The 23,514-nt window shown below is 71.4% G+C and overlaps 1 protein-coding gene across 15 annotated transcripts in view; it reads left to right on the top strand.

Annotated features, from left to right (window-relative positions):
• The window catches only part of LOC141957208 (plectin-like), a 50,758-nt gene that overhangs the window by 14,347 nt on the left and 12,897 nt on the right, over positions 1 to 23,514 (top strand). For 5 of the 15 annotated variants that reach the window (XM_074898256.1, XM_074898262.1, XM_074898265.1 and 2 more), the window contains 28 exons: positions 7,230 to 7,291; positions 7,904 to 7,918; positions 8,454 to 8,543; positions 8,917 to 8,952; positions 10,099 to 10,176; positions 10,284 to 10,376; positions 10,493 to 10,659; positions 11,484 to 11,599; positions 11,698 to 11,804; positions 11,903 to 12,022; positions 12,635 to 12,730; positions 13,111 to 13,238; positions 14,332 to 14,425; positions 14,507 to 14,661; positions 15,134 to 15,446; positions 16,327 to 16,404; positions 16,662 to 16,823; positions 17,296 to 17,400; positions 17,882 to 17,977; positions 18,063 to 18,188; positions 18,674 to 18,826; positions 18,914 to 19,068; positions 19,174 to 19,300; positions 19,873 to 20,056; positions 20,653 to 20,810; positions 22,101 to 22,279; positions 22,397 to 22,535; positions 22,614 to 22,970. In XM_074898256.1, coding sequence (XP_074754357.1) covers positions 7,230 to 7,291; positions 7,904 to 7,918; positions 8,454 to 8,543; positions 8,917 to 8,952; positions 10,099 to 10,176; positions 10,284 to 10,376; positions 10,493 to 10,659; positions 11,484 to 11,599; positions 11,698 to 11,804; positions 11,903 to 12,022; positions 12,635 to 12,730; positions 13,111 to 13,238; positions 14,332 to 14,425; positions 14,507 to 14,661; positions 15,134 to 15,446; positions 16,327 to 16,404; positions 16,662 to 16,823; positions 17,296 to 17,400; positions 17,882 to 17,977; positions 18,063 to 18,188; positions 18,674 to 18,826; positions 18,914 to 19,068; positions 19,174 to 19,300; positions 19,873 to 20,056; positions 20,653 to 20,810; positions 22,101 to 22,279; positions 22,397 to 22,535; positions 22,614 to 22,970 — 3,689 coding nt within the window. Of the gene's footprint in view, positions 1 to 1,969; positions 2,080 to 5,392; positions 5,424 to 5,764; positions 5,877 to 7,178; positions 7,292 to 7,903; positions 7,919 to 8,453; positions 8,544 to 8,916; positions 8,953 to 10,098; positions 10,177 to 10,283; positions 10,377 to 10,492; positions 10,660 to 11,483; positions 11,600 to 11,697; positions 11,805 to 11,902; positions 12,023 to 12,634; positions 12,731 to 13,110; positions 13,239 to 14,331; positions 14,426 to 14,506; positions 14,662 to 15,133; positions 15,447 to 16,326; positions 16,405 to 16,661; positions 16,824 to 17,295; positions 17,401 to 17,881; positions 17,978 to 18,062; positions 18,189 to 18,673; positions 18,827 to 18,913; positions 19,069 to 19,173; positions 19,301 to 19,872; positions 20,057 to 20,652; positions 20,811 to 22,100; positions 22,280 to 22,396; positions 22,536 to 22,613; positions 22,971 to 23,514 lie in introns of those variants that run through there. The other 10 variants (XM_074898270.1, XM_074898261.1, XM_074898269.1 and 7 more) reach the window with 6 other exon arrangements.

Below are 23,514 nucleotides of genomic sequence, written 5' to 3'. Positions count from 1 at the left end.
ACACACACACACACACAGAGACACATGACACAGGGACACAGACACACACACACACACTCTCACACACGCACACACACACACACACAGAGACACATGACACAGACACACACAGACACAGACACAGACACACACACACACACTCTCACACATGCACACACACACACACACAGACACATGACACAGACACACACACACACTCTCACACACACACACACACAGACACACACAGACACACACACACACACACACAGAGACACATGACACAGACACACACAGACACACACACACACACACACACACAGACACATGACACAGACACACACACACACACACATGACACAGACACACACACACACACAGACACATGACACAGACACACACACACACACACAACACACACACATGACACAGACACACACACACACACACACGTGACACAGACACACACACACACACAGACACATGACACAGACACACACACACACACACACATGACACAGACACACACACACACACAGACACATGACACAGACACACACACACACACACACATGACACACACACACACACACAGACACATGACACAGACACACACACACACACACACACGTGACACAGACACACACACACACACACACATGACACAGACACACACACAGACACACACACACACTCTCACACACACACACACACACAACTCCGCAGCCTCCAGCTTTCCCGCTGGATTCGGGGCCCCCCCGGGCCGCCCGGGGGTGGTGGGGCCGTGGCTCGCGCAGCCCGAGGGAAGCGCGTCCCGTTAATCGTGTGTCCCCCCCCGGCCCCCCCGTGTCCTTATCTCGGGGGCGCAGACGTGGCCGTGGACGCGCCGTGGGACGGTGCCGCCGGCGTGCCCAGCCCCCACGCCGCTTGTGTCGTGAGACACCCCCCAGCCCCCCCTACCCCCCATCAGCTCCCCGGGGGGGTCCAGGCTCCGTTTCTCCCCCCCCGCCCAGCGCGCAGGGGCCGCGTCTTTGCGCCGTGGCCGGTCGCCGGTGGCCGGTGGCCGGTGGCCGGTGGCCCGAGCCCCCGCGCGGCTCCGCTCGGCCCACGGCGGCTGCTCCGGCGGCGAATCCCGGCGGAGGATCCCGGGGGTGGGATCCGGGGGGGGATCCCGGGGGGGCTCCAGCCCTGCGCGGGAGCGGGAGCAGGAAGAGCTGGGCCTGGCAGAGGCCGGGGGCTGGCTGAGTCACCGGCCACAGCCCGGCACAGCGCGGCCAGGCTCGGCACGGCTCGGTTCGGCTCCGCCAGGCTCAGCCGGGCTCGGCTCAGCAAAGCCCGGCCCAGCAAAGCCCGGCTCAGCAAAGCCCGGCCCAGCAAAGCCCGGCTCAGCAAAGCCCGGCCCAGCAAAGCCCGGCCCAGCCGTGCCGGGGCGATGCCCCTGGAGCTCTGCGGCTGCTGCTGCGGTGGCCGGGGGCCAGGAGGCAGGTGGCCACGCGTGACCGGGTCTGGGGGCCCCCGCGGTGCCCCCCCCTCCCCACCCCCCGGGCTGTGGGTGCTGGAGGTGTTGGGGTGCCCCGTGGCTGCGGTTTAGGGGAGGGGGGGGGCAGAGGAGTGGGGTGCGGGGGGGGGCCCCTTCGGCGGTGGGAAGGGGGGGGCTGGTGGGGGGTGTCGGGGCGCAGGGGGGCACGGGGTGAGCGGGATTTGGGGTGCGGGGGGGCGCAGGATTAGGGATGCACCGGAGGAGGGGGGGCTGGGAGCCGGGGGGGCGGGATTTGGGGTGTCTGGGTGCGGGGGGGGGGGGGGGCGCGTAGGGTCCCCAGCACAGGGAAAGGGGGGGGTGTCCCTGTGTCCGGGGCGGGGGGGGGCCCTGGGTTTTGGGGGGGTCCCTGGGTTTTGGGGGGGCCCTGAGGGGGGGCCGGGACCTGCGTGTCCGAGGGCGGGGCCGCAGGGGGCGGGGCCGCGGGGGGGCGGGGCGGCCTCGGGCCCCGTGTCCGTGGCGGCGCCGTCGGGCGATGTCGGGGAGCCCCGGCCTGGGGGGGCTCGGGGGCGGCTCCGGGCCCGAGCGGCGGCGGTACCTGAGCGACCGGCTCTGCTGCGCCGGTACCGGCGGCGGGGGGGCGGCGGCGGCGGCGGGGGGAGCTGGGGGGGCGGGGGCAGCGGGGGGGGCAGCGGGGCCCGGGAGGGCGGCGGGAGGGAACCGGGAGCGGGGGGAGGGGCCGGGGGGGAGGGGGTGTCGGGGGGGGTCCGGTGGAGCTCCCGGGGGGGGGCGGGGGGCGGCTGCGGGGCGACGGGGACCCCGGAACGGGCCGGAGCCCCGGGACGGGGCGGGGGGGGCGAAGGGGCGGGGTCTGCCCCAGAGCCCCGCCCCCGGGAGCCGGGCCCAGCTAAGCTGAGCCGGGCTGGGCTGGGCTGAGCCGAGTCGAGTCGGGCCGGGTTGGTTTGAGCTGAGCTGGGCTGGGCCGGGCCGAGCTGAGCCCGGTTGGGCTGAGCTGAGCTAGACTGTGTTGAGCCAAGCTGGGTTGAGTTGAGCTGAGCCTAGCTGAGCTGGAGTGAGCTGAGTTGAACTGTGTTGAACCTAGCCGGGTTGGACTGAGCTGAGCTGGGCAGAGCTGGGCTGATCTGGGCTGAGCTGTGCGGAGCTGGGTTGGGCAGAGCAGAGCTGAGTTGAGCTGAGCTGGACTGTGTTGAGCCCAGCCGGGTTGGGCTGAGCCGAGCTGGACTGTGTTGAGCCCAGCCGGGTTGGGCTGAGTTGAGCTGGGTTGGCCTGCGTTGAGCCTAGCCAGGATGGGCTGAGTGGAGCTGTGCTGGGCTGAGCTGAGCTGGGCTGTGTTGAGCCCAGCTGGGTTGGGCTGAGCTGGGCTGTGTTGAGCCCAGCTGGGTTGGGCTGAGCTGGGCTGTGTTGAGCCCAGCTGGGTTGGGCTGAGCTGGGCTGTGTTGAGCCCAGCTGGGTTGGGCTGAGCTGGGCTGTGTTGAGCCCAGCTGGGTTGGGCTGAGCTGGGCTGTGTTGAGCCCAGCTGGGTTGGGCTGAGCTGGGCTGTGTTGAGCCCAGCTGGGTTGGGCTGAGCTGGGCTGTGTTGAGCCCAGCTGGGTTGGGCTGGGTTGGCCTGTGTTGAGCCTAGCCAGGATGGGCTGAGCTGGGCTGAGGGGGATTGGGCTGAGCCGAGCTGGGCCCAGCTGAGCTGGAGTGAGCTGGGCTGGGCCGGGTTGGGCTGAGCTGCCCCCACACACCTCAGGGTGACGCCGCAGCCTCGTGGCTCAGGCTGGGGGGGTCCCATCTCGCCCCCCGCCCCCGGGGGCAGCCGGGTCCCTCCGGCTGGGGCGCGGGGGGACGCGTCGCTGTCCCCCAGGCGCTGGGTGCGGGGGGGCTCGTCTGGGTCTCACCCCCCCCCGGGGGGTTCCCGGGTGCCGCTCGCTGTCCCGGTGCCGCGGGGGCGATGCCGGGGGGAAGGGGGGGCGGCTGGGCCGGGCCTGGCTGCGTCGGCGCCCGCGGGGCCGGGGCCTGAGAGGCGGCTCCTGGCCCAGCCGGCCCAGCCGGGCTGGCAGCTGCCTGCGCCGGGAGCCCTGCCCGTGCCGGGGGGGCTGTGCCAGAACCTTCCGCCGCCGCCGGTCCCCATGCGCGGCGCCAGCCCCGGCCGCGTCGGGTGCCACCGGTGCCGCCGCCGTCCTGGCAGCTCCGCTCGGTCGCTGCCCCGTGACGCTGCTCCCGCCGCGGCTCCGCCAGATGTTCTCCGCCTGCCAGATGTGCCGCTGCCGGCGGAAAAATGTGCGTGTGGAGCCCGTCGCCGCCCTCATTCCTCGGCGGGCGCCCTGGCCCTGCCCCAGCGGGCAGCGAGCCGGCAGCACCACGCTGCCTGCGCCGGCCCCGGGCAGGGCGCGCGGTTGTGCCGTGAGTCACGGCGGGACGAGGCGGCGGCCCCGCGGCCCTCGGACTCTGGGCCGGGGTCGGGCGGGTGCTGGCACCGGCGCGGCGCGCGCGGGACCTGGGTGCTGGTGCTGGGCCGGGCCCTGCCACGCTCGCGGCGCCCGCGGCTGCGCTTTTCCCTCCTGCCTGCGCCCTGGTGAGGGTGAGCGGGGTGCCACGGGCAGGGTGGCTGGCTCCGTGGCACCTTGAGGTCCCCTGTGCCACCCTGAGATCCTCATGGCACCCCAAGGTCCCCTATGGCACCTCGAGGTTCCTTTAAGCACCTTGAGATCCTCATGGCACCCCAAGATTCCCTGTGTTACCTTGAGGTCCCCCATGCCACCCCAAGGTTGCCTTTGCCACCTTGAGATCCTTGTGGCACCTCGAGGTCCCCTGTGGTACCCCAAGATCCCTGTGTCACCCTGAGGTCCTCATGACACCCCAAGATCCTCTGTGGCACCCCAAGGTCCCCTGTACCACCTTGAGGTCCACCATGCCACCCCAAGATCCCCTGTGGCATCTCAAGGTCCCCTGTGCCACCCTGCGATCCCTGTGCCACCTCGAGGTCCCCTGTGCCACCCCGAGGTCCCCGAGAGCAGCCATGGGCTCCCACCCTGCGCCACCCCCCAGCTCGGGGGTCCCCAGAACCGGGCTCCCCAGGGAGGGACACGCGGCCAGGCTGGGTCCTGCCCAGTCCCGGGGGGGTCCCCGAGGCTGCCGGTGGCACCGGTGACGGCGACACGTGCTCGACAGCCACGCGGCCGCTCCGTGGTGCATCCCTGGGGAGGGGGATCCCGCCGGTGCCCCCATCCCGTGTGAGCATCCCGTGAGCCGTGGGGTGCCCCCGCCGCCCCCCCCGCAGCCGCTGGCGGGGAGCGTGGGCCTGGCTGCGCCAGAGGCGGCACAGAAGCGCCCGGAATGCGTCGCCGCTGGGCCGGGGGGGCCCTGGCGGGGCTCCCCGAGCCGGCGTGGGCGTGGGGAACGGCGCCTTCCCGCTCGGGGGGGGTCCCGGGGGGAGACTCAGTCCCCGCCCCAGCCCAGGGCCTGGGAACCGGAACCCCCGGGAGGGGCACTGGGGCTCTGAGCCCCCCCCACCCCGAGTGTGGGACCTGGGCTTGCGAATCGGGGGGCCCTGAGCCCCCAGGGTGTGGGGAGCAGGGGGGGACGTGGGGCTGGGGGGGTCCTGAGGACCCCGGCTTTGGCAGCTGAGTGGTGCCAGGGCCCCAGGGGACAGGGTCTGGGGGGGTCTCGGGGGCCCCAGCTGGGGTCTCAGGTCCCGGGGGGGCGCAGCCCCTGAGCGTAGGGACGGGGGGGTCCTGAGCCTGTGGACTTGGGGGTCCTGAGCCTCCCGGGCTTGGAAATCTGGGGGTCCCGCAGCCCTGAGGGGTGAGACCAGAGGTCCTGTGGCTTTGGGGTGTGGGGCTAGGGGCCCCAAATCCCCCCCCCCGGTTTGGAAATCTGGGGGTCCCGAACCCCCCCGGGCTTGGAAATCTGGGGGTCCCGCGGCCCCAGCCTGTGGGACCAGGGGTCCTGCAGCGTTTGGGTGTGGGGGCCCCAGACCCCCCCGCGCTTGGAAATTTGGGGGTCCCGCGGCCCCAGGGGGTGTGGCGGGGGGGTTGGGGTCCCCCCCCCGGGTGTGTCCGGGGGGTCCCTGCCCCATCCCAGCAGCCCCCGGGGCGGCTCTGGGGCGCGGGCAGGAAACGGTTAATCCGCGCAGAGAGGTTTCCTGTGGGCAGGATCCTGCCCGAGCTGGGGAGGGAGAGAGAGGAGGGGGGGGGGAACCCCCAGTCTCCTCCCTGGGGCCGCCCTGCACCTCAGTAGCAGAGCGGGAGGCGAGTCGAGCTGTGTCGGTGCTCAGCGCGGGCGGTGGCCACAGTGGCCACCATGTCCCGGCAGCGGCTGCGCAGCCCGGAGGAGGCTCTGGCCGGGGGCCAGCGCACGGGCTCGGAGGACAACCTGTACCTGGCCGTGCTGAGGGCCTCCGAGGGCAGGAAAGGTACCGGGGGGCAGCGGGGGGGGACACGGGGATGGGGGGGCGGCAGCTGCTCCTCTGGGGGGTCCCGGCACCGCGTCGGCGTGGGCCGCGTCCCGCAGCGTGGGGAGGGGATGGACCCTGCACCCCACACCGGGGCGGTGTCCCTGGGTGGGTTACAGGGCAGCCCCCCCACATCGGGGTCCCTGGGTGCGCTATGGGGCAGCCCCCCCACATCGGGGTCCTCCTGCCCCACACTGGTGCCCATCCCCATCGCCGCCGTGTCGGTGCCAGGCGCAGCCGCTGCCTGCCCTGCCCATGGCGGGTGCTTCCTGCACGCCCGTCCTGCCCGTCCCTGCCCGTCCTGCCCGTCCCTGGGTGCTCCTGGCCGGGGCCCCCCCGGGGTGTCACAGGCTTTTGGGGCGCAGGGTCCTGCTGGGACCGCTCCCCCCTCGGAGCACCCATCCCTGCCATGCCCTGCGCTTCCTCCTGCCATGCCACTGCCCGGTGTCCCCCCCGCCGGGGGTGCCCGGTGTCCCCCCCCGGGCAGTGTCAGGCCCCGACCCCATGGGCAGATCCCAGCAGGTCCCAGCAGGAGCCTCTGTGTGGGTCTGGGGGGGGTGTTGGGGTGGGGTGACCGTGAGGTGGCGTCGACCCCCCCGCCTATGCCCGGGGTGTCCCCAGCTGCCACCAAACCTTCCTCAGCACCGTCCTGGGGGCGAGGAGGGTGAGCTGCCCCCCCCCGCCTCTGTGGGGAGCGGGGATGGGTGCTGGGGAGCGGGCGCTCGTTAGCGGGGATGTGGGGGGGGGTTCAGGGTGTGGGGTGGGGCCGGGGTGCGTCACCCGTCGCCTAATGACAGGGCAGCAGCGGGCAGGGAGTGCCCGTGAGTCACAGGCCCCGCGGCCCTGCCTGCAGGTGCGTGTGGGGGACACCCTGCCCGCGGCCCTGCCCGCGGCCCTGCCTGCCCACGGGGGACACCCTGCCCGGGGGGGACGCCCTGCCCGTGCCCTGCCCGCGGCCCTGCCCACAGCGCAGGCAGCCCTGGGGCTCTGTCTGCAGAGAACCGTTGGTGCTGTCACCCCAGGACAGGGATGGGGGGTCCCTGGGGTGCCCCAGCCCCCCCCGGGAGCAGCGTCAGTGCTGGGACAAACCCCCCGCGGGCTCATCGCCGGGGTTTGGGGGGCTCAGGGCTGGGCCGGGCAGCCCCCCCCAGCCGTGGCTGGCGGCAGGGGCCGCGTTACCCGTTTCCTTCCCCTCGCGCGCCCCGTGACTCACTGCGGCACCGTTGGCTCATCGCTTCCTCCTGCACCGGCAGCACCCCCCAGCCCGCCCGGGACCCCCCCACTCACACCCCCCCCCCCGTATTTCTCTTGCAGATGAACGAGACCGTGTCCAGAAAAAAACCTTCACAAAATGGGTCAACAAACACCTCATCAAGGTACGGGAAGAGCCCCGCCACTGCGGCCGCCGGCCCGTCCCCGCTGTGCCGGCACAGGCTCTCCCGGCACGGCGGCAGCGCGGTGGCCGGTGCAGGCAGGAGCTGCCCCCCTGCCTGCCCGCCTGCCGGGGGTTGTGCTGGCCCGTGGCCGTGCCGGGCGCGGGGCCAGGCCTGTGCCGGGAAGCGCTCGGGGAGGGGACAGTGCTCTGCCCGCGGGCACACGGGGACCTTTCGTGGGCATTGATGCCGCCCGGGCTCCCTGCCCGCGCCCCCCTACCCCGGCACCGCCGGGCTTCCTTTGGCACCGCGGTGCCCGCGCCCTTCCTGCCTGCCCTGAGCGGGGGGGCCGTACCCCCCATCCCTCCCCGAGCCCCGCCGGCGTGCCGGTGCCTGTCGGCGCGGCGGGCGCAGCCCCACGTCAGCGCCTGGCACGCGCCGAGACGTCTCCCCGGCCCCCGCGCCCCGACGTGTCCCCGCACGCCCGCCGGGCGCCCGTCCCCGCGCCATCGCGCCCGGGGTGGCTCCCGGACACCCCCTGCCCGCGCCGGGGCCGTCTCCCCTCCGCCGCCTCCTCTCCTAACCTCTCTCTTCTCTCTGCCTCTCCCCGCGCAGCACTGGCGAGCAGAGGTAGGTCTCTCCCTCTCTGGCTGCCCCCCACACCGCTTTTTTCTCTTCTCACGCCTCCCCCTCCCCGCACCAGGGATGGGCCCTGGGCAGTGGGTCCGACCCCCCCCCATGGCCACCAATGTTGTGGGCGGCAGGTCTGAGCCCCTGGGACCACCAATATGGTGGGCAGCAGGTCTGACCCATCGCCCCCCGTGGCCACCAATGTCGTGGGCAGCAGGTCTGACCCCCCCTGTGGCCACCAATGTCACGGGCAGCGGGTCTGAACCCCCCCGTGACCACCAACACGGTCCCCGCGTGATGCCGGAGCCGGCCCGGGCGCAGTGGGGAGCTGCTGGTGTGCGCTGGGGGGGGTGTGACACGGGGTTGGGGACACCGGCCTGTGCTTGGGGACAAGTGTGAGCACCCGCTGCACGCTGCGGGGGGGTCACTGGGCTGCCACCCCGGGGTGTGTGTTGTGTGTGGTGGTGGGGGGCTCTGCAGGGCTCATCCGCGCCCCCCTGCCGGCCCCCCCGTCACGCCGTCACCCTCCCCACAGGCGCAGCGTCACGTCAACGATCTCTACGAGGACCTGCGGGATGGCCACAACCTCATCTCGCTGCTGGAGGTGCTGTCGGGGGACACGCTGGTAGGTGCCCCCCCTGCCGCCGCCACCGCCGCCACCCCGCGCGCCGGGACCCTCCGGCTGCGGCCGCCCCCCCCTCTGCTTCCCGCCTCCCACCTTTCTTCTCCTGCTCGGCCTCTCTCCCCCTCCCCTCTGGCTTCGGTCCCGTCCCGGAGAGCCGCTCGGCACCGTGCTGGCGCGCCCCCGAGCCCCGCCGGCGCGGCCGCCCCCCCGCCCCCCCCGTCCCCCCGCGGCTCTAACGCCCCGACGTCTCTTTGCTTTGGTGAACTCTCTCTGCTTCTCTGCGCTGGGCTCCCGCCGGCGGCTCTGCCCTGACCGTCCCCCCGCCGGCCTTTGCCTCCTTCCTGCCCTCCCGGCGCTGCTCCGGCCGGGGCAGCCGAGGGAGCGCGACGTGATCCGGACCTTGCGGTTGGTGAGTGTGGCTCTGCCCTTTGCTCCCGCATGGCCGCACCGTCCCGCCTCGGCGCGGAGGAGAAGCCGTCGCCGCCGTGTGCCCGAGGGCGGGGGGAGGCGCGGCGGCACCCCGGGGCGCTCCGGCGGCCGGGGCGGGTTTCCCTGGGCCGGGCCTCGCCTGCAGCGGCGAGATAGGAGCGTGGTGGCACCCGCAGCGGTGCCGTGGGACTGGAGCTGGGCAAGAGATGGCACCCGGACCCCCAACTCCAGCTCCCCAGGGCCACTGGTGGCCACAGGGCACCCAGCCCTCTCGTGTTTTCCTCTTGCCGCTGTGTCTGAGCGGCACAGGGGGGGCTCAGGGGGTCCCTGGCTCTTCCAGCAGCCGCAGGGCCGGGGGGTCTGTCCAGGCAGGAGCTTGCCCGGGGCAGGGGGGACCCCAGCCGGGGCTCCGAAGGGGTGGGCAAGTTCCTGCTTTGGGGGGTTGCCCGGCACCCGGTCGCTGCCGCGGGGTGTAAGCAGAGCGCGCGGGGGCCGGGGGAGCGGCGCGGCAGGGGCAGGGGCAGGGCCGTGGCGGCCGCGCTCGCCATTGTCCGGCCCGGCAGCGCTTCCTGCCGCGGCCCCGCCGGACGGGCAGCGCGTTTCCTGCCCGCTCCCTCCTGCGCCGGCGGTGCCGGGACCGAGGCGCGGTGGCACCTTGGCCGGCGGCGGTGGTGGCCGCGGTGGCCACGTGCGGTGCCAGGGTGGGGGCACAAGCTCCCTGCGGCAACGGGGCGTCCGGTGCCTGCGCTCCTCTTGCCTGTCCTGCCTGCACGGGCAGCTGCTGCCGCCGGGGCAGGGGATGGTGCTCAGCGGGGCGGCCCTGGGGGTGCCGGCCCCCCCGGGACGGGCGCCGCGGGGAGCGGGGGTGCAGCTCTCGCCCCACGCCTGGCGCTTGGCTTCCTTTGGCGCGGCGGCCGGTGGCCGCGGTGCTGCCTGGCCCTGCCGGGGCCGGTTTGGCGGGAAACCGCCCCTCCCCGGTGGGGGCAAAGTGCGAGGGCGTGTGGCATCGGCATGTGCGGCGGGGCGGGAGGGGGGACAGGGACGCGGCGCGGTGGTGCCGGGGTGGTGGCGGGGCCGTGGCGCGGTGGGGGTGCCGGTGGCTGACGCCCCCCCGCTGTCCCCGCAGCCCCGCGAGAAGGGCCGGATGCGCTTCCACAAGCTGCAGAACGTGCAGATCGCCCTCAACTACCTGAAGCATCGCCAGGTGAGGCTTGGGGGGGTGTCGCGGCGCTGCCGGCGTGGTGGGACCCCCCCCGTCCCCCCGTGCGCCCCGTGCCCTCCCTGCAGCCGCCGCCTGCCTCCCCCTCGCAGGTGAAACTGGTCAACATCCGCAACGATGACATCGCCGACGGGAACCCCAAGCTGACGCTGGGGCTCATCTGGACCATCATCCTCCACTTCCAGGTGGGCACCGAGCCCCGGCGGGCCGCGGGGGGGCCGGGAGCTGCGGGTTCCGCGGGGCTCTCCTGGTGCCGCTTTGGTTGGGCTGCGGCGGGAGCGTGACCCCCCTGTCTCGGCAGATTTCGGACATCCAGGTGACGGGGCAGTCCGAGGACATGACGGCCAAGGAGAAGCTGCTGCTCTGGTCGCAGCGGATGGTGGAGGATTACCAGGGCCTGCGCTGCGACAACTTCACCACCAGCTGGCGGGACGGGCGGCTCTTCAACGCCATCATCCACCGGCACAAGTAGGTGCAGCGAGGCCGGGTCGGGGCTCCCCCCGCCCTCTCCCGGCGCCCCCGGCCCCGCGGTGCCCGGCCCGTGCCGGCAGGACTCGGCCCCCGGCGGCGCAGGGCGATGGCGCGCGCGGGTCAGGCACGTGCTCGCCGCCGACGCCGCAGACACGTGCTCCCGGCAAGTCCCGGCGCATCGGCCTGTGCCGGCAGCGCCGGGACGGCACGAGGAGCCGCCGCCTTCCCACGCTTCCCCCCCCCACCCCCCCGTCCTCCCGACCCGCTGCCTGCGCGGGCAGGCGGGCGCAGACCCCCCCTTCCCTGAGGCGGTGGGCGCCGTGCCCACCGCGGCGTGCCGGGGCGCGGGCGGGCAGGTCCCCGCGGGTCTCGTTTTTTTGGGGAGCGCGAGGACGTGCAGACGCGCCCGGGCGGGGCGGGGGGGTGGGAGAGGCGCCCGCAGCCGCGCCGCACTCGGCACCCGGGCCCCGCCGCGGCAGGAGCTCCCCCCGCGCTCTCGCCATGGCGCGGCCGCGGGACGGGGTGGTGATGGTCTGCGAGGACGTCGCGGCGTGTGCGGCCGCCCCCGGCCTCAGCGGCTCCTTTTACTCCGTCGAGCGCAGCCTGCGCCTGCGGGAGCTGTAGGCAGCGGCGGGGGGGGCCGGGGGGGTTTGCTGGAGACGGGGCGTCGGGCAGAGGTGGGGGCGGCGCCGGCAGCGCCTGTGGGGGACGGAGCTGCCGTCCCCGGGGTTTCTCCGAACAACCGGCGCCGACGCTTGCTGGGTGCTGGGGGTCCCCCGAGAGGCCCCCCCGCCTGAGCCGTGTGTCCCCCCCCGCCGCAGGCCGATGCTGATCGACATGAACCGGGTTTATCGTCAGAGCAACCTGGAGAACCTGGACCAGGCCTTCACCGTGGCCGAGCGGGACCTGGGCGTGACGCGTCTGCTGGACCCCGAAGGTACTCACGGGGCTGCCGGGGGACTGTGTCCCGGGGCTGGGAGTGGAGGGGGGACACCCCGCAGACCCCCCCCAACCCACCCCCCTCCCTCTACGCAGACGTGGACGTGCCGCAGCCGGACGAGAAATCCATCATCACCTACGTCTCGTCGCTCTACGACGCCATGCCGCGCGTGCCCGAGGTGCAGGACGGCGTCAAGGCCAACGTGAGTTGCGGGGGGGGGGCCGGGGGGGCGGCCACCTCCCCTCCCCGTGCCAGGGGCTCGTCCTCACGCGTTTCTTTCCCCCCCCCCGGCCCCCGCAGGAGCTGCAGCTGCGCTGGCAGGAGTACTACGAGGTGGTGACGGTGCTGCTGCAGTGGATCCGGCAGCACACCGTCCTCTTCGAGGAGCGCCGCTTCCCCGCCAGCTACGAGGAGATCGAGGTGAGGGGGGGCACGGGGCCGCGGCGCTGGCGGGGGATGAAAGGCCCCGGTGAGGCGGGACGGGTGCTTGGCCGGGGCCCAGCTGGCCGGTGGCCCGGCCAGGGGCTGGTTGGTGCCGCGGCGAGTCGCCCCAGCGCGGGTTCACGCCGGCCCCGGTGCTCCGCGGCGAAGGACGGGGAGACCCTGCCTGGCCCTGAGCCCCGGATGGGTCCCCGGAGTGGGGGGGGCTGTGGGGGGGGTCAGCCCCGGTGCTGGTGCCAACAGGGAGGTGCCAGCCGCGGTGCCGGGGTGCCCCAGGCGGGGGGGCCGCTCTGACTCACTCTTTCCAGGCTCCGTGTGAGTCACCGGTGGCAAACGCCAAAACACCAGCTCCCCGCCCGGCCCCTTCCTTCCCCCCCCGGCCCCCCCCTGCCAGCCTTGCACGCATGGAAAATTGGGGGGTAGGGTGCGGGGATTGCCTGAGCTGTCCCCCCCCTCCCAGCCCGTGTGCAGGCAGCGCTGGTGCAGGCAGGCAGGGGGGGTCCCAGCCCGTGCCCACAGCAGGGTGGGGGGGTTGTGGCACCCCGGGGGTCCGCGCTGCCCCCCCCCTTAGCCCTCCCAACTCCTTGGCAGATCCTCTGGCGCCAGTTCTTGAAGTTCAAGGAGACGGAGCTGCCGGCCAAGGAGGCCGACAAGAACCGCTCCAAGGCCATTTTCCAGTCCCTGGAGGTGAGTGGCAGCTCCAGGGGGACGGGGGTCCCGGGGGGGGTCCCGAGGGGCTGAGGTCCTGGAGTCTGGGATCCTGGGAACTGGGGTGTCCTGGGGGTCCCAGGGAGTTGGGGATCCCTGGGGCCTGGGGATCCTGAGAGCTTGGGGGTTCTGGGGGACTGGGGGTCCCAGGGGCTGGAATCCCAGGGGCTGGGGCTGCCAGGGGTCTGGGTTGTCTTGGGCATCCCGGGGGTCTGGGGGTCCCCAGCATCCCTCGGTGCTCCTGCCGTGTCCCTCTGGAGCGGCTGAGCCGTGGCAGCCGGGGCTGCCCCCCTGCCCCGTCCCCGCCGGCTCTCGGGGGTCTCGGTGCCGGCGGCCTGACGCGGGGCGGGGGGGCGCAGGGCGCGGTGCAGTCGGGGCAGCTGAAGGTGCCCCCCGGGTACCACCCCCTGGACGTGGAGAAGGAATGGGGGAAGCTGCACGTGGCCGTGCTGGAGCGGGAGAAGCTGCTGCGCGCCGAGTTCGAGAGGCGAGTGCTGGGGCCGGGGCGGGGGGGACGCGGGGGGGGACACGGACACCGCGGGTTGGGGCGGAGCTGGGCTGGCACCCGCTCCCCGCTGCGGGCGGCCAAACCGCAGGGATGGGCCGGGGTGGGGTGTCCCGGCCCCCCCCCCTCCCCCCGTCAGCAATGGAACCGCGTGAGTCACTGCCGGCTGCCGGGAAGCCAGCGCGGCCACCGGCCACCAGCCAGCGCGGCCACCGGCCACCAGCCAGCGCGGCCACCAGCACGGCCCGGCTCGGCTCAGGGCTGGCAGCGCAGGCAGGAGAGGGCAGGGGGGGCTGGAGAAGGAGCGGGATGGGAGAGCGGGAGTGAGATGGGGATGAGGAGCAGGAGGAGGATGAGGAGCGGGAGGAGGATGAGGAGCGGGATGGGGATGAGGAGCGGGATGGGGATGAGGAGCGGGATGGGGATGAGGAGCGGGAGGAGGATGAGGAGCGGGAGGAGGATGAGGAGCGGGAGGAGGATGAGGAGCGGGAGGAGGATGAGGAGCGGGATGGGGATGAGGAGCGGGAGGAGGATGAGGAGCGGGAGGAGGATGAGGAGCGGGAGGGGGATGAGGAGCGGGAGGAGTGGGGCGGGGATGAGAATCGGGACGAGGCTCCTGGCGCGGGCAGGGCCGGGATCCGGGAGCGCAGGGCGCTGGGACTGGCCCCGGGTCCCCGCTGCGTGTGCAGGGCCGGGGCGGATCCATCCTGCGCAGGGCGGGGCGGGATCGGTGCCAGAACGGGCAGGAGCTGGGCTGGCGCGGGGACGGGGCCGTCCTGCGCAGGGGCTGGAGCTGTCCTGTGGCACACGGGGCAGGATTTGTGCCTTGCGTGGGGCGGGATCGGTGCTGTGCAGGGTCAGGACCAGGACTGTGTGGGGCTGGATCCATCCTATGCAGGGACAGGGTCTGTCCTGTGCCCCGTGGGGCAGGATTTGTGCCTTGCCTGGATAACATCTGGGCTGCTCAGGGCGGGCTTGGTGCTGTGCAGGGACAGGATGGGGGCCCCGTGGCTCAGGGCCCGGTCCGCGGGCAGGATGGGGGCCCCGTGGCAGCGTCCCCGCCGTGTCCCCGCAGGCTGGAGCGGCTGCAGCGCATCGTCACCAAACTGCAGATGGAGTCGGGGCTCTGCGAGGAGCAGCTCAACCAGGCCGACACCCTCCTGCAGGCGGTGAGTGGGGCTCCGGCCCGGCCTGCCCCTGCCCTTGACCTCCCTTGACGTGCCCTTGACCCCCCCTTGCCCCCCCCACAGGACGTGCGCCTGCTGAGCGCGGGGAAGGCGCCGCAGAAGGCGGCTGAGGTGGAGCGGGACCTGGACAAGGCGGACGCCATGATCCGGCTGCTCTTCAACGACGTCCAGACGCTTAAGGACGGGCGACACCCCCAGGGCGAGCAGATGTACCGCAGGTACGGCCCCCCACCCCTGGCACCAACGCCGGCCCCCCCACTGACCCCCCCACCGGCACTGACACCACGGCACCAGCCCACGTCCTGTGCCCCCCAAGTCCCCTGTGTCCCCCATGACCCCCAAGCCCCTCATGTCCCCCATGTCCCCCACAGCCCCTGTGCCCCCATGTCCCCTGTGTCCCCCAAGCCCTGTGTGTTCCTAGTGTCCCACATGACACCTGTGCCCCCATGTCCCCCATGTCCACCGTGCCCCTCAAGCGTCCCGTGCCCCCCATGGCCCCATGTCCCCAAGTCCCCCAAGCCCCTTGTGACCCCCATGTCCCCCATGTCTTCTGCACCCCTGGTGCTCTCTGTGCCCCTCAAGCCTGCCATGCCCCCTGTGCCCCCCACCTCCCCAAATCCCCCTGCGCCCCCCATGCGCCCCGTGTCCCCCTGCGCCCCCCGTGCCCCCCAGCGCCCCGTGTCCCCGCAGGGTGTACCGCCTGCACGAGCGCCTGGTGGCCATCCGCACCGAGTACAACCTGCGCCTGAAGTCGGGGGCGCCGGCGGCGGCGGTGACGGTGACGGCGCCGCTGGGGCAGCGCCCGCGGCAGGAGCTGGACGAGGCGACGCTGCGGTACCTGCAGGACCTGCTGGCCTGGGTGGAGGAGAACCAGCGGCGGCTGGCGGCGGCCGAGTGGGGCATGGACCTGCCCACCGTGGAGTCCCACCTGGGCGCCCACCGCGGCCTCCACCACTCCATCGAGGAGTTCCGCACCAAGATCGAGCGGGCGCGGGCAGACGAGGTGAGCCGCCCGCCGCCGGCCCCCCCTGGCCATCGCCCTGCGCCCCGGGTCCCTCCGCGGCTGCTCCTGCCTCTGGGGGTCCCCCTGGGGCTGCCCCCACTCCCATTCCTGGGGTCCCCCCGGGGCTTGTGGCTCCCGGGGTCCCTCCAGGGCTGCTCCTGCTCCTGGGGGTCCCCTTGGCACTTCCCCTTCTCCTGGGGTCCCCCTGGGACGGTTCCTGGGGTGCCCCCAGGGCTTCTTCTGCTTTTGGGGTCCCTCCAGAGCTGCTCCTGCCTCTGGGGTGGCCCCTGGGGCTGTCCCATCTCCTGGGGTCCCCCAGGTTGCCTCTGCTCCTGGGGTGTCCCTGGGCCTGTCCTCACTCCCATTCTTGGGGTCCCTCCAGGGTTGCTCCTGCTCCTGGGGAACCCCCTGGCACTTCCCCTTTCCCTGGGGTCCTGCTGGCGCTGCCCTCTCTCCCGGGGTCCCCCCAGACCTCCTCTGCTCCTGGGGGTCCCTCCCAGGGTTGACCCCACTCCCAGAGTCCCCCCAGGCTGCCCCCGCCCCTGCTCCCAGGGTCCCCCGAGTTGCAGTGGCTCTGCTCAGCCTGGGGGGGGAGGGTCTGGGGGGGGCAGCCTGTCCCAGCCCCCCACCAGACCCAGCTCTGCCCCCGCAGGCTCTGTAGCCCCTCTGTGCCCCATCAGGCCGGGGGACACGAAGCCCTGAGGGCACCCCGCTGCCCCCCAACCCCTCATACCCCAGGGCTGCCTCCCCCTGCTGCCCCCGCTGTTGGGGTCCATCCCCAGGACTTTCGGGGGTGCTCTGGGGGGGGGTCGGGTGCTGCTGCCGCTGGGGGCATGGGTCAGGAGGGGGGTCCCCGAGCTCACAGGACGTATCCCCCCAGGCCCAGCTCTCCCCCGGCCCCCGCAACGCCTACAGGGAGTGTCTGGGCAAGCTGGACCTGCAGTATGGCAAGCTGCTGGTGAGGGGGGGCGCGAGGGGGTGGGGGGGACGGGAGGGCATGGGGGCTGCAGGGCGTGGGGGGGAGGAGGGTACAGGACATGGGGGGGATGTGGGGGAGAAGGACACCGGGGGGAGGATGGGGGGTGATGGGGGGGGGGTGTTGGGGGGGCAGATGTGTGGGGAGGAGGATGGGGGGAGATGTGGGGAGGGGGGTGCAGGCCATGGGGGATGTGTGGGGGGGTGCAGACACAGCCTGTCCTTGCACACCCCCCCCAGAACTCCTCCAAGTCCCGGCTGCGGCACCTCGAGAGCCTCCACGGCTTCGTCAGCGCCGCCACCAAGGAGCTGATGTGGCTGAACGAGAAGGAGGAGGAGGAGGTGACCTTCGACTGGAGCGAGCGCAACCCCAACATGGCGGCCAAGAAGGAGAACTACTCGGTACGGGCGTCAGCGTGGGCCTATCCTGGCCCCCCGAGCACCCCCAGAGCCCCTGTCCGCCCCCAGAGCCCGTGTACCCCACTAGAGCACCCCCAGAACCCGTGTCCCGCCCCCAGAGCCTGTGTCCCCTCCTCTGAGCGCCCCCAGAGCCCATGTGTCCCTCCAGAGCCCATGATCCCCCCCTTGAGCAACCCCAGAGCCCGTGTGTCCCCCCAGAGCCCATGTTCCCCACCCTGAGCACCCCCAAAGCCTGTGTCCCCCACCCCGAGCATCCTCAGAGCTCGTGTGTCCCCCCCTGAGCACCCCCAGACCCATCTTTTGCTGCCCCCCCCATCCCCCAGTGCCCCTTGCCCTGCCCTCCTCCCATCCCCCCATGCCCCCCCGTTCCCCCCCCCCCCAGACACACAGACACCCCCCCCGCCCCGTGCTGGCCCTGGGGGGCCGTTGCTCACCCCCCTCCCCGGCCGCGCAGGCGCTGATGCGGGAGCTGGAGCTGCGGGAGCGGCGCATCAAGGAGCTGCAGGGCAGCGGCGAGCGGCTGCTGCGGGACGAGCACCCGGGGAGGCAGACGCTGGAGGTGGGGGGGCCGGGGGGGCCGGGGGGGCTGGGGCAGTGGTGTGGGGCACTGGGCAGCGTGCGGGGGGCTGGGGGGGCCGGCAGCGGGTAGAAGCGGCAGGGCCGTGCCGGTGCCCGTGGCAGCGCTGGTGGTGGCTCCGGCTGTTCCCGGTGTTGGTGCCGCTGGTGACTCCGGCTGGTGCCGGTGTGGGTGTTGGTGCTGTTGGCAGTGCCGGTGCTGGTGCCATTGCCACCGGTGACCGGTGCCGTTGGCAGTGCCATTGGGGGCTGGTGCTGGTATCGGTGCCGTTGGTGACCAGTGCCAGTGCCGTTGGCGGTGGCGGTGCCGTTGCCGTTTTGTGACTGGTGCCGGTGCCATTGGCGGTGCCCTCGGTGACTGGTGGCGGTGCCGTCGGTGACCGGTGGCAGTGCCGTTGCCATTTTGTGACTGGTGCCGGCGCCACTGGCGGTGCCCTCGGTGACCGGTGGCGGTGCCGTTGCAGGCGTTCCTGGCGGCGCTGCAGACCCAGTGGAGCTGGATGCTCCAGCTCTGCTGCTGCATCGAGGCCCACCTGAAGGAGAACAGCGCCTACTTCCAGGTACGGGGGGACTGGGGGGGATTGGGGGGCCCTCCCCACCCCGCAGCCACCCACCGCCGCTGAGCACCCCCCTGCGCCCCCCCAGTTCTTTGCCGATGTGAAGGAGGCCGAGGAGTTCCTGCGCAAGACCCAGGAGAACATGAAGAAGAAATACTCGTGCGACCGCAGCGTCACCGTCACGCGCCTGGAGGATCTGCTGCAGGACTGTGTGGTGAGCACCCCCCCCAGAGCGGGACCCCCCAATGTGGGACCCCCCCAGAGCGGGACCCCCCCAAAGCGTGAGGCCCCGGGGGTGACCCCCCCAAAAGCACAAGCCCCGCTGCAGCCCAAGAGGCAACACCCCACCCCGCTACAGACCCCAGGGTGACCCCCCCAAATGTGAGACACCCCCCAAAGAGTGAACCCCACCAGGAGTGGCCCCCCTTCCACGTGTGCCCAGCTGTGGGGTGCCAGGGTGACACCCCCACATACTGGCCCTGCTACAGCACCCTGGAGTGACCCCCCAGGGGCGCTCCCCCCCTCCTGGTGCCTGAGCCCCTCTGCAGCACCCCAGGGTGACACCCCCCTCGCCGCTGCAGGGGTGACCCCCCCCCAATTCTCTCCAGCAACTCCCAATTTCCTCCCCCCACCCCCCAGACCCTCTCTGCAGTGACACCCCCCCCGCGGGGTGCCCCCCTGACCCCGTGTCTCCCTCAGGAGCAGAAGGAGCAGCTGGCGGATTACGGGGGGCAGCTGGGGGGGCTGTCACGCCGCGCCAAGGCCATCGTCCAGCTGAAGCCCCGCAGCCCCGGCGCCCCCCTGCAGGGCCGCCCCCCCGTCCAGGCCGTCTGCGACTACAAACAGATGGAGGTAACGAGGGGGAGCGGGGATGGGGGGACACACACACGAGGGGACCCCCCCCGGCTCGGGCCGACCGAGTGTGTGTGTGTCCCCCAGATCACGGTGCACAAGGGGGACACCTGCGCCCTGCTCAGCAACGCGCAGCCCCACAAGTGGCGGGTGGCGGGCGTGGGGGGGGGCGAGGCCGTCGTCCCCTCCGTCTGCTTCCTCCTGCCGCCCCCCAACAAGGAGGCGCTGGACGCCGTGCACAGGTGAGGCGCGACGGGACCCCCCCCTCACCCCACACCCCAAAATCAGCCCCGCCGCGGGGTCCCTCCCGGGCTCACGCTGCCCCCCTGGCTCACGCCCCCCCGCAGGCTGGAGGCCGCCCACCAGCACCTCCTGGGGCTCTGGCACCAGCTGCACTTGGACCTGAGGAGCCTCCTGGCCTGGCAGTACCTGACCCGCGACATCCAGCAGATCCAGGCCTGGTCCCACCTCACCGTGAGTGTCCCCCGGACAGGGCCTGGGGGCGTCTCGGCCCACGCGGTGGGATGCGAGGGGGGGGAATCTTTGGGATTCCCCAAGAGCCGGCCTGTGTGGGAAGGGCCGGTCACTGCGGGGGGGTCTGGGCGGGACAGGGGCTCCGAGGGGCAGTTCGGGTGGCGACTTCATTGGTTGAGAACTTCGTGGAGGGAACGGGGGAATTTGGCAACGATCGACCAAGAACCCTCCCGGCCACCATCAGCTGACAATCCCCCATGAGCAGATGGAGGCCCTCTGAAGGATCCGCTGATAACAGCGATGAGATCGTTTTCCCAAGAACCCATCAGCAATCGACTGATCACACACTTTGTACAAAACTTCTGCATGTGGACGTGTGTGAGGAAGAGAGAGAGCAGAGAGAGGGAGGAAAGGGGGAGGGGGGCGTGTGTAGGAAAAGGGGACCCCCCACCCTCGGGTGCCCCAGTGCCGTAGAGCAGCGAGCTCGGTCCGTGGGTGTTGGGCGTTGCTGTCACAGCGTCAGCAGGGGGTCCCGCGGCAGCGGGGGGACTCACGGCGCCCTCTCCCCCCAGTTCCGCACGCTGCCGCCGGAGGAGTGCCGGCAGGTCCTGCGCAGCCTCGAGACCCACTACCAGGAGTTCCTGCGGGACAGCCAGGACGCGCAGAGCTTCCAGCCCGACGACCGGCTGCACGTGGAGCGCGAGTACAACGCCTGCACCCAGAAGTACGAGCTGCTGCTGCGCAGCCAGGAGAAAGGTGAGACCCCCCCCTCCCCTGCTGCAGGCTGCCCCCCGCTCCCCGGGGCATCCCTGGGGTCCCCGTGGCCACTAATCTGTCCTCATGGTCCCTGCTGTCACTAACCCATCCCCTGGTGTCCCCACAGGTGCTAACCTGTCCCCAGGGTCCCCACCATCACTAACCCATCCTTGAGTGTCTTCAGCGAGCACTAACCCATCCCGTGTCCCCACAGCCACTAACCCATCCCTGGGGTCCCCACAGACATTAACTCATCCCCAGTGTCCCCAACAAGCACTAACCGATCTCCAGGGTCCCCACAGGCCCTAACCTGTCCCCCAAGATCCCCACCATCACTAACCCATTCCCAGTGTCCCCAACGAGCACTAACCTGTCCCCAGTGTCCTCACAGTCACTAACCTATCCCCTGGTGTCCCCATGGGCACTAACCTGTTCCCCAGGGTTCCCACCATCACTAACCCATCCCCAGTATCCCCAAAAAGCACTAACCCATCCCGGTGTCCCCGTGGTCACTGACCCCATCCCGCGTGTCCCTGCGGTCACTGACCCCATCCCAGTGTCCCTGCGGTCACCGCCCCGTCCCCGTGTCGCCACAGGGGAGCAGGACGAGTCGCTGTGCAGGAGCTACATCTCGCAGCTGAAGGACATCCGCCTGCAGCTGGAGGGCTGCGAGACCCGCACGGTCCACAAGATCCGCCTGCCCCTCGACAAGGACCCGCTGCAGGAGTGCGCCCAGCGCCTCGCCGAGCAGCAGGTACGCGCCCGCGGCCGCCCGGGGACCCCCCAGCGGGGCCGCTGGCCACCGACCTGCGCCGACGGGCCACGGGGCCCTGTCCTGCCGCTGCTCGGGGCGTGCCCGCGGTGCCGGGCTGGCAGGATCGATGTGGTGGTGGTTTAGCAGCAAATCGGGATTTATTGATGATTAACAGCGCTTAATCATTAACCGATTTAAAGAGTTACTAAATGATTCAGCAAGATACGCTACAATTGAAATAGCCACTGAACTACAGATTCAAAGATGACAAGTGCCAGGGCCTGCCCTTGGGCCACCACAGCCCCCTGTGGCTGGAGCTGTCTGGGGGAGAAGGGTCTGGGGGTTCTCAGTGACCAGCAGCTGAGCAGGAGCCAGCAGTGTGCCCGGGTGGCCAAGAAAGCCAACGGCCTCCTGGCTTGGGTCAGCACTAGTGTGGCCAGCAGGGACAGGGAGGTGACAGTCCCCCTGTGCTCTGCACTGGGGAGGCCACACCTGGAGGGTTGTGTCCAGGTCTGGGCACCTCAACCCGAGAGAGATCTGGAGGGGCTGGAGCGAGGGCAGAGGAGGGCAGCGAGGCTGGGGAAGGGCTGGAGAATCAATCCTGTGAGGAGGCAGGGCAGGAGCTGGGAGTGTTCAGTGTGAGGAGGAGGAGGCTGAGGGGAGCCCTCATCCCTCTCTGCAGCTCCTGCCAGGACATTGCAGAGAGGCTGGGGCTGGGCTCTGCTCCCAGGGGATCAGGGACAGGACAAGAGGGAACGGCTGGAAACTGCCCCAGGGGAGGCTCAGGCTGGGCAGGAGGAGAAAATGTTTCCCAGCAAGAGTGGTCCGAGAGTGGAAGAGGCTGCCCAGGGAGGGGGGAGTCCCCATCCCTGGGGGGGTTTCAGGGCCGTTGGGATGAGCTGTGGGGGATGTGGGGTAGGGGAGAGCTTTGTAGAGTCGGGCTGAGGGTTGGACTCGATGACCCCGAGGGGCTTTTCCAACCCGAAGGATTCTGTGGTTCTAATTTGGGATTTCTCACACTGACTTACTGTGTGGTACCATAAACCAGCACATACAGACACGCGTGTTCTCAAACACACAACATACAAACCCACAGACAGACGTGTTTGGATCCGGTGGCACAAGTCTGTCCCCACGAGTGTGAAAGTCCCTGTGCCCACCCACACCCACCGGTCAGCGGAGCGGGAGCGGGTGGAGGAGGAAGCAGCTCGAAGTGATGTGGTGTTATGGGGGGGGGCTTGGCCCCGGTGGGCGCTGGGTGGGGGCTGAGGGACCCTCCTGTCCCCGCAGCAAATCCACCTGGAGCTGGAGGGCATCAGGAAGAACCTGGACAAGGTCAGCGAGAAGACAGAGGAGGTGCTGGCGCAGCCGGAGCCGGCCAGCTCGGCCCCCGTCCTGCGCTCCGAGCTGGAGATCACCCTGCAGAAGATGGAGCGGGTGTACAGCCTCTCCAGCATCTACCTGGAGAAGTGAGTGGCCCGCGTGGCTCCTCAGCTAGCCCAGCCGGGCTCGGTGGGCCCAGGGGTCCTGCCCACCGTGCCCAGCACCACGCCCAGCACCACTGAGCCCATCTCCTCTCCCCGCAGGCTGAAAACCATCAACCTGGTGATCCGCAGCACTCAGGGGGCCGAGGAGCTGGTCAAGAAGTACGAGGACCAGCTGAAGGACGTGCAGACCGTGCCGGCTGACCTCAAGGAGCTGGAGGCCAGCAAGGCCGAGCTGAAGGTAACGGGGCAGCCCAGTGGCGGCGGGGGGAGCAGGGGGGGCCGTGGCCGTGGCTGAGCCATGCTCCGTCTGCCGCAGCGGCTGCGGGCGCAGGCCGAGGGCCACCAGCCCTTCTTCAGCACGTTGGAGACGGACCTGAGCAAGGCCAAGGACGTCAACGAGCGGATGGTGCGGGGCCACAGCGAGCGCGACGTGGACCTCGACCGCTACCGGGAGAGAGTCCAGCAGCTGCTGGAGCGCTGGCAAGCCGTGCTGGCCCAGAGCGACCTGCGCCAGCGCGAGCTCGACCAGCTGGGCCGCCAGCTGCGCTACTACCGCGAGAGCTGCGACGGGCTGCTGCGCTGGATCCAGGACGCCAAGCAGCGGCAGGAGAAGATCCAGGCGGTGCCCATCACCGACAGCAAGACCGTGCGGGAGCAGCTGCTGCAGGAGAAGGTATCGCCCGCGCCGCAGTCAGCCCCTGCTTTTGGTAGGCCACGGCCACGGCTACAGGCTCACCCCGGCGTGTCTGCTCGAGGGTGGGGAGGCACCGCAGAGAGACCTGGGCAGGCTGGAGCCATGGGCTGAGCCCAACTGGGGGAGTTTCACTGAGGGCAAATGCCGGGGGCTGCCCTTGGGCCACAACAACCCCCAGCAGGGCTACAGGCCTGGGGAGGAGTGGCTGGAGAGCTGCCGGTCAGAGAGGGGCTGGGGGGCTGAGAATGAGCCAGAGTGTGCCCAGGGGGCCAAGGAGGGCAACGGCATCCTGGCTGGTGTCAGCCCTGGTGTGGCCAGCAGGGACAGGGAAGGGGTCTGAGCCCTGGGCTCGGCACTGGGGAGGCCGCCCCTCGCTGAGGGGGTTCAGTTCTGGGCCCCTCACCCCAAAAAGGCCATTGAATGACTCGAGCGTGGCCAGAGAAGGGCAACGGGGCTGGGGCAGGGTCTGGAGCACAGGTCTGCTGGGGAGCGGCTGGGGGAACTGGGGGGGTTCAGTCTGGAG

The sequence above is a fragment of the Athene noctua genome, chromosome 2, assembly GCF_965140245.1.
Source record: "Athene noctua chromosome 2, bAthNoc1.hap1.1, whole genome shotgun sequence".
Classification (NCBI taxonomy): domain Eukaryota; kingdom Metazoa; phylum Chordata; class Aves; order Strigiformes; family Strigidae; genus Athene; species Athene noctua.
This window is presented reverse-complemented; position numbering and strand designations above follow the sequence as displayed.